This window comes from Papaver somniferum, unplaced genomic scaffold (genome assembly GCF_003573695.1).
Source record: "Papaver somniferum cultivar HN1 unplaced genomic scaffold, ASM357369v1 unplaced-scaffold_139, whole genome shotgun sequence".
NCBI lineage: Eukaryota > Viridiplantae > Streptophyta > Magnoliopsida > Ranunculales > Papaveraceae > Papaver > Papaver somniferum.
Genome location: NW_020623156.1, coordinates 1,594,927 through 1,604,138, shown reverse-complemented (window position 1 = coordinate 1,604,138; position 9,212 = coordinate 1,594,927). Strand labels below are relative to the sequence as shown.

The window sequence follows — 9,212 nt, the reverse complement described above, 5'->3', positions numbered from 1 at the left end:
CTTCCGTCCTACTATTAATCATTTTAGTCTGGGTTGGCGACCACATTTGGTCGCAAACCCTAATTAACTGGACTAAATATGGTTTTAGTCAGTACCACTGCGGCTGAATTTGGGACCAAATTTGGGTATAGTCCCCAAATTTGGTCATGACTGTGGTTGCTCTTAGAGCATCCAAATAACATTTTTACTTTCTCAGTGCGGACATCTATTAAATTATCCCAAAAATCCACAACAAATGGTTGTTTGATTTTCTACTTGATCCTTTGTAAGATCGTCGTGAAATCATGCAGTTCAAGTGAATTGGACCCCCATAAACAAATGGTTGTTTTAATTCAGCCCAAAAACCACAAGACCTAAAGTAAAGCTTTAACCTGTACTAATTACAGATAAATATCTGTCAGTGGCAATGAATCTAAAGTTCACATTATGCTTGCTAACCGTGTGGGTGTAAATTCAGTAACAACACAAACAAAGACAATTACACTCACAAGTCACTCCACCTGTGTTGGGACAAACACAGTATGACAAAAATACTATAGAGTCCCCTATGCGAATCTCAATTCAATTGTCAGTCAATGAAAATCACTAGGTATCAAAATTTTGAATTCAATATTAAACAAGTTGAAGAAAATTATATATACCTATCAGACAAGCTATTGAACAAGTCCACATACATAATAGACTGTTTGGATTACAGCTCTACCAGAAATTACAGGGCTGTTCTTGACAACAGCACTAGACTGCTAGGCAAATTTGTATTGTCCCCCATGCAGGAAAGTTGACCATAACATCATTAGAGGAAGGATAGTGCTAGTAGTGATTTCATTGCAATGTGATCAGATGACACGGGAAAATAAACATGGCCCAGAGTCATATTCATAGATAAAATAGTATGGAATTTCGATCTCGATGATTTGGTAGAAAGTGTAAGAACTAAACAAATGTAGGATTTTGAAAGATATGAAATGCTAAACATACCACCAGAATTATCAGTAGACCTTTATCAACAAAGGTAGGCAGCATATTTATCAATGATATTAACAATGCAAAAATGTTTTGTAGCATCACATGTTACAAAAAAATACTACCTAATCTATCTCTCAATTGTTTATTGATTGCTCAAAAACTCATTTAAAAAAAATTAAGATATTTTATGCATCGACCTTCATTCGCAAGTTACATTTTAAACTTGTAGGCTTTGACCACTCTTTCTCACAGGAATATACTGAAAACATCAATAATCATCTAAGCGTTGTTTGCCTGAGCGAAGGGCAACACTCATTTGCTAGCACATAAACACCACCATTATGCATCTTATCTAATCATTCTATCAGATTCTTAAAAAGTAGTATGAATTCTGGATGACAAAATTTGATTCCGCATTTGTGTTTTTGATTCGCCAAGTCTAAACCTCGTTCTTTGTTTCGGCTTTAATTCCACACACCTGTGATTGACAAATATGAAATCAGATGAAGTCTTTTAAATCCACAATAATTTTTTATTTCGCTCTAAGCTTCTAAGTCTAGCTCATTAAAGATTTATCCAGACATCAAATGAGATCACCCATATCCAAATAATGATTTGTTAAACAAAGAAGACTGTACATCTAATGGGTCAAAAGAAACAAGGAAATTAGATGAGTCACATCTTTCTCTGTGTAATATTCAATACTCACCCTGAAGGCCAATAACTAGTGAGTGGTGATTTCTGATACAAAGGGGAAACCCAAGTGTTCTGAACAGAAGAAAGACTCACCCTAATAATATTATATCGTAGTGCCAGCATATTATCTTTGATTTTTCAAAACGAAAATCCAGCTTAAAACTCTTGGATTTGGTACTGGTCAGCTCACTTTTAGAGGTGCTTGAGAATAGCTTTATCGCCCTCTGGCAACTCCCCCGAGAGTACTAAATACTGGCTCAAACTTGTGGCATTACACCATGTAATCATGCATCTACCCTCTACCGAATTCAAAAGTTGTATCAGATTCTTAGACAGTCATGTGTATATGAAACACACCACTACGGCACTGCCGACAAAATTTGATACCTCATAGCTGCTGTTTTGAGACAAAGTTTGAACCTCTTTTTCTTTCTTTTTTTCCCTCATCTGCAATTGAGAAATATGAATTCGGGCAAGTGTTTTGAAATTCACAAGAAAAAGATATTTCGCTCTAAATTCCAAAGGCATTAAAGATTTATCCTAAAAATGGAGGATCTACAGATTTTGTTAAATTACACATAGAAGACAGTGCATCTAAAGGTTAAGCAAAAGGAAAAAGTAAATTGAACTTACAGTAAGTTACATCTTGTGTGACATATAGGGAGAATAATAAGTTGCTTCTAGGTCCATTAAGCCAGATGACTGGACCTATAGCAGCAGACTCCTTGAAAAAACAATGAAAAAAAGAAACGATGCATATTAATTCTAAGAATATATTAATTGTAAGAATATAGAAAGAAAAAAAAAATTGTAGGAAAAGCAAGATCTATATTACTTATATATGAGAGGAGATATCTATATTACTTATCGTGGAAAGCCATGATGGTAGGGATTTGAGGCGGCGCAAAACAGAAATGAAGAGTGGGAGAGGCTTGAAGAAACTAAACAAAGGATGAGGGAGACAAACCCTAGTAGTAGTAGGGTAAAGAGAATAAGAAAATAAAAACATGATTACACCACAAGTGTGTTGTTCAATTATAAACATTTGTTTTCTTCAAAAAAAAATGGAATCTTGTTTGATGTTCAGTTTTGTGCAGCACCATCTCCGAGGATATTCAAGATTGAGCTTGTGAGAGTACTAATTTTTTTGTTTATGTGGGCGATTACTGATGTTTGTAAATTAGAAAATTCTTAACTTAAAAAGATCTGTCAGTAATGCGAGTCATTAATTCAACAGATTACACCGGTAGATAGGAACTAAGAAGTTCAACATTAACCACACATCTTGACCTTTGAAGATTTCCAATTCTTCCAAAGATTCACTCGTTTCAACAGTACCTCAGTTGGATTTTAACATATATGGATAAGTCCTGTCAGAATCATTTCTTTTGACTTGCTGGGTCTTCTTTGCTCCACTAATTTCTTTCACCTTTCAGAACATAATGCTGGGACACGCACAAACCAAAGAAGAAACAGACACAGCCAAAAACTATAAGCAACTCCAAACTAAGCTCACTTGGTCACTTTTAAGGCCCTTCAAATCGCTTGTTTCTATCGCCATAGACCCTGCTAGTTTGGTAATAATCCGGCTTCATTTATGGCTCCACCGACATGCTGCAAACAAAAAATTATTTGTAAAATTCAGCGACCGACAAAATTGAATCTGCAAAATACATCTCACGTTCTCAACACATATTCATCAGGACAAGCTATGTAACACAAATTTACCTCTAGTGCTTGCATTAGTTTTCCTAGCATACATAGGATAACTACTTGCACAGTTTCATCTGGTAGATGTTGAGTTTTCTACAGTTTCGTATCTATAAATCTAAATAAGCATAGATAGAATCCCTATATCCAAATAACATTTACACTAAGTAAGGACGTCTATTAATTATGCAAAATTCACAACAGATGGTTTTTTCATTTCCTACTTGATCCTTTGTAACTTCGTCCTGAGTCCTGACATGATGCAATTCAGTGAATAGCACCCGCTCAGAGTTCTAATTCAGCCAAAAAATTCACCCGGCCTATAACAAAGCATTAACCTCTTAAACAAGAGGTACTAAATACAGATTCCCATATGCATTAAACTAACTTTCAGTTACCAAAGTCTGAAGTAGCTGAAGATATTTTTCATGTATTTATTATAGCCCCTTTAAACTGTTCCAAACAATTGTTCAATTAAAAACGTAAAATAGACAGGAGATGATGTAAGTCAAGTGTGGATAATATCTCTCTGTGTCAAAGAATCTAAAGTTAACATTTTGCTGACTAACCGAGTGGTTCTAAATTCAGCAGCAACACATTCAAAGACTATCACACTCACAAGTCACTACACCGGTGTTGAGACAAACACAATATGACAAAAAACTATGGTGTACCCCCTAAGTTCAATAGTGAGTCAAAGAAAACCACCAGCTAGTATCAAAATCTTGAATTCATTGTTTTGAAAAAGTTGAAGAAAATTATATATATAACAATCACACAAGCTATTAAACAAGTCATAAATAGCTAATTTGGATCTGGTTAGCCATGAATAAATTCCATATTCAATTACCCTCATTTCATACTATTTATTTCATCATCTTCTCGTTAGTAATCAGTCAATCACTAATAGTCTCTCATGCTTGTCATGAAGATGAAAGAATCGCTCTTTTAAGCTTTAAATCACAACTCGAAGACCCTGCGAATCGCCTGTCTTCATGGCAAGAAGGCAGACATCATCGGAACTGCTGTAATTGGCATGGAGTCGGATGCTCCAACGGTTCCTTTCACGTTGTCACAATAGACCTTGGAAACACGATTAAACTAGATTACAACAATGCCACTGGGTCCTCAGAAATCTCCACTCTTCCTGCACTTACTGGTAAAATCCCTCCTTCCCTTTTCACTCTTACACGTCTAGAGTATCTAGACCTTAGCTTCAACAAATTTACGGACACAAAAATCCCAGATAAGTTCTCTAATCTGAAAAATCTTAGACATCCTGACCTCTCCAATTCTGGGTTTTCTGGCTCGATTACCACCCAATTTTCAAACTTATCGTCTTTACAATACTTGGACATCTCTTGCAGTTTTATAGCTACAGAAGCATTATTTTCAACCTCTACCTTGCCCTTGGTATCATCATCTACAAAGTGGGTAAAAGGGCTGGTGAATCTAAATGTACTGAAGTTGGCTGGTGTCAATCTACATGAGGCTGCTGCAGCAGCTTCACAAGAAAACTTTGCTGAACCAATCTCTTTTCTTTCAAATCTTAGAATCTTGATCTCTCTGGTTATAGTATTGTTATCCCTTTTCCTATCCATCAGTTTCACAATCTTTCGCATCTATCATATTTGAGAATGAACTTCAATTATCTGAATTCTCCAATTCCCATCCAGGTGGCTAATTTAACTTCACTTTCTATTCTTCACCTATCTGGTTGTCAGTTACAAGACTCAGTTCCTTATCTCCCTCAACTTAAAGAGCTTCATGTCAGCTGGAATTTTGATCTTCATGCTTACCTTACTTTTATGCTTGAAGAACATCAATGGCCTAAGCTCGAAATACTTGATACCTCAAAAACTTTTGTAGGCAAACCAATTCCAAGTTCAATCTCAAATGCACCGTTACTAATCAGTCTTTTTGCTTCAAGATGTTCAATTCAGGAATCCATACCTTCTTCAATTTACAACCTTTCTAGATTACAGTCTCTAGACCTCTCTGAGAACAACATAACAGGTTACATTCCTTCTTCCATTTCAAATCTAAGACATCTACAGTTTCTCAACTTGTCTATCAATAATTTTCAAGGACACATCCCAAAGTCAATCTGCAAGATATTTTTTCTTAAAGAAATTTCTTTAGCTTCAAACAAATTAACAGGAACAACACCAAGCTGCATTACAATGCTTCGAAACCTACAGTATTTAGATTTGTCTCAGAATTCTATAGGGGGCATAACTTCCTTGATATCTATGATCAATGATCTAAATTTAACTTCACTAAATCTTAACTCAAATAACATAACTGTAGATCGAAACTTACTTCCATGGACCAAATATCAACTTGAAAGTTTAGAGCTGAAATCATGCAATATGAAAGGATACATCCCGACATTTATTTGTAATTTAACTCATCTTAAGAGTTTAGATTTGTCTCATAACATGTTAACAGGAGCTATCCCGTCTTGTATCTTTAACCTTCAAACTCTCAATAACATAGATCTCGCAAGAAACTACTTCCAAGGAACACTACCCCATCAACTTCATTTTAGTATCGACCAAAATACACGTGTAAGTTTCAATTTATCGAATAATAATCTTCATGGTCCTCTTCCACTTCCACCTCAAAATTCTTACACATTTGATTTATCACAAAATGTATTTAGTGGTGAAATCTCAGTAGAGACTGGCAAAAGATTATCTGGTGCTCATTTCGTTTCTTTATCTGGTAATAAGTTGTTGGGTCCGATACCAGCTTCGTTCTGTGTAAAAGTTACTACAGCATACTCCGATCTAAATTACCTTGACCTCTCTAACAACCAGCTATCCGGGACTGTACCTTATAGTGTTGGTTACTGCATTTCTCTGTTTTCACTAAACCTTGGCAGGAATAATTTCACTGGAAATGTTCCAAATGAGCTAGAACAGGCAAGAGAGCTCAGATATCTTCAACTAAACGATAACAGTCTAAATGGTTCTTTTCCTAGTTTCATACGAAAGCTTGAGAATCTGGAACTTCTAAACTTGGGAAACAACAATTTTGAAAGCAGTATACCCAGTTACATTGGTTCACTTAATGGTCTTGCAATTCTTTCTTTAAGGTCAAACAAGTTCTGGGGATCAATCCCATCTGAGATTACCAAGTTAAACCAGCTTATAATCGTAGATCTATCGAACAACAATCTCACTGGTCCAATTCCTAACAAAGTTGGAAACCTGAAAATGCTACTGAGTAGAACTAGTGACACATCCTCGTATGGCAATGACCTTGCTTTTGCTGTTGATGTCCAACTGCAAATGGTGATCAAAGGGATGATTATCCAATTGGAGCACTTATACGGTTATAGTTCAGGAATTGATCTATCGAGCAACATTCTCGAAGGAAACATCCCAGATGAGATGGGTCTGCTGAAAGGGCTTTCCACTCTCAATTTATCACATAATCACTTTTCAGGACTAATCCCACATAGTATGGGAAACATGACAGGTTTAGACTCTTTAGATTTGAATTCCAACAATTTGTCTGGACAAATCCCACAGTCTTTGACATCAATAGACTCTCTTGGGTATTTCAACTTATCATACAATAACTTGAGTGGTAAGATACCAAGAGGGTCTCACTTTGATACACTGAGTCTAGATGGTTCAGCTTTTGTTGGTAACTACTTGTTGTGTGGGTTCCCTACAGAGAATACTTGTGCAAGTGGTGAAGAAGATGGAATTGAAGTTGAAGAAGACAATGATCAAGATGATGTAAAAGAGAAGCTTTTGTTTTATGGTGTTATTTTCTTTGTTATTCATAAATGACTAGAAAGTGCATCTCGGATTACATTGTAATACCAAACTGAAAATAAACAACTATAAACCTCATAAACATGATTTTTCGATGCCAAAATGACAATCTTATTAAATAAAGAGTCATATAGACAGTCACTGTCCTTGTGAATTGTCATCCATGATTCTACGACTATTACTCCCTCCGTTTCTGAAAAGTGTTATTTTCACTTTTTTAATTTGGACTATTTTTAGGCTAAAATGAAAAAGTGGATTATTTTTAGGCTAAATTGAAAAAAAATGAAAGTAACACTTTTCCAGAGAAACGGAGGTAGTATTTATTTATCCTCCAGTTTAAATGGACATAGTTTTTGTTCCAATAATTGCAACAAATGTGAGATTCAATCCATGATAACCTTGACAGAAATTTGTAGAACAAACAGAAAAATTGTAGAAAATTGTCAAAAAATTAGAAGAATACCAAACCTTATCCTCATCGTCAAAAAGTTTTTGATCAGAGATTCCATTTCAATCATTCCAGGGCTCAGTTAATTCCTGAAATTTCAAATTTAGGGGGAAAATTTCAGTATAAGAAGATAATTAGGGCATGAAATTTTAGATAAAAATTCATGGAATTATTTTAGATTTGTCGCCATAGATAGGAAGGAAACTCATCTTACCGATCCTGATTATGCAACGATCTGATTTCATACGAGAAAAACCCAAATCTGTGCCCAAATCTGATTTGTCGTCAATGAAAGACCGATTTGGAAGTTATAACGGGAGCCATTCTTTCGATGTATACGTATCCGGCAAGTGCGGCCACCACAGAGACTCCTCAGAAATTTTTATTCAGGTACACTGAAGTAAGAGAAATGAGGAAAGGTGGACTGGAGATGAGATAAAGTGGTGTTTTTTTGGTGTATGTGAGTGGGCTAAACCTGGAGGGACGGCCCGTCTGAAGTAAAATAAGTTCATTTCAGCCGTATCTATGGATACGTGCCCGTATTTGTTGGCACTGATCCAAGATCCTCAATACATTTGTATTCTCGATATCACATATATGTATCTGTCGATAGTGATTGTATTTGTGATGTATAGACGTGTATCAGTTGATACATATAGTTATCACCCAGTACTAACAGGTAGGCATGTAAACATTAAGGCATGTAAACATTAAGGCATGTTCAAATTTTTATACCAAATTGAACAAAATAATGTTAATATCGGTAACACAAATGAGTTAGAATAATAAGATCATAGTTCAGGACAACAAGATTTATACCTTGTACAGCGCGGTAGGTTAACCTTGACAGTAAAAATGATACAGAGTCCTAACATCCACTAAATCAAGATTTAGATGGTTTAGATCAACAAATGCAATTCAATGTCATTTAGTGATTAATTCTTTTTCAGGATGAAGAATCAATGGGATTTTGATAAACAATATCAATATCTAATGCACGAGCATCGTGATAACCTAGAAGGGTCACTAGAAGATGCATTCAGTTCCCAGACAAATCCTCTACAAACGGGATATCAGTTAGTAGAGTAGAGCCAAGCATTTGTTTGTTATTCAAATTTTAAAGAAGTTAACTCGAGCTTTAATATTTTTTTCATATCATTTTTATAACTAACAACAAATTTTCATATCATTTTTATAACTAGGGGAGACAATAAAATATGCTCAGTCACATCTAATATAACAAATTATTTTACAATTACATTATTGGTTGAATCACCTTTACCTTATATATTTCATGTTCTTGAACACCTAATATATGCAAATCTATACGATAGAGGGCGGCAATATCTTAATTAGACATGTACTCTTTGTGAACGTTATTCATCGGTAGCGCTAAAATCATCATAACGCCTCTGTATCTATGAGGACGATACCGATACCTGAGACAACGAACCATGATCCGGTCTTTGCTAATTAGTTTTCTTACTCGGACCCAAATTAACCTAATGATCATTGTTAGAAGGTTTGGGGAAAGATGACTTTAGTGAGCCAACTTGATCTTGAGTCGGTAGCAAGGGAAACAAAAAAAAATTATTCTCTTT

The 9,212-nt window shown here is 35.3% G+C and overlaps 1 protein-coding gene and 1 long non-coding RNA gene across 2 annotated transcripts; one reads left to right on the top strand and one right to left on the bottom strand.

Moving 5' to 3' along the window:
- Positions 1-1,021: 1,021 nt before the first annotated feature.
- Positions 1,022-2,426, bottom strand: LOC113335315. Its single transcript, XR_003353267.1, has 3 exons — positions 2,296-2,426; positions 1,756-2,109; positions 1,022-1,444 (listed from the first exon to the last, which is right to left on the bottom strand). It is a non-coding gene; the product is annotated as an uncharacterized LOC113335315 (long non-coding RNA).
- Positions 2,427-5,009: 2,583 nt separating this feature from the next.
- Positions 5,010-7,178, top strand: LOC113335242 (LRR receptor-like serine/threonine-protein kinase GSO1). The gene has a single exon (XM_026581354.1). The coding sequence runs from the start codon at positions 5,010-5,012 to the stop codon at positions 7,176-7,178; it is 2,169 nt and encodes a 722-aa protein (XP_026437139.1).
- Positions 7,179-9,212: the final 2,034 nt, after the last annotated feature.

What these genes read in the sequence shown, in the direction of transcription:
- LOC113335242 (XM_026581354.1), top strand. Translation starts at nt 5,010, where the DNA reads ATGAACTTCAATTATCTGAATTCTCCAATTCCCATCCAGGTGGCTAAT.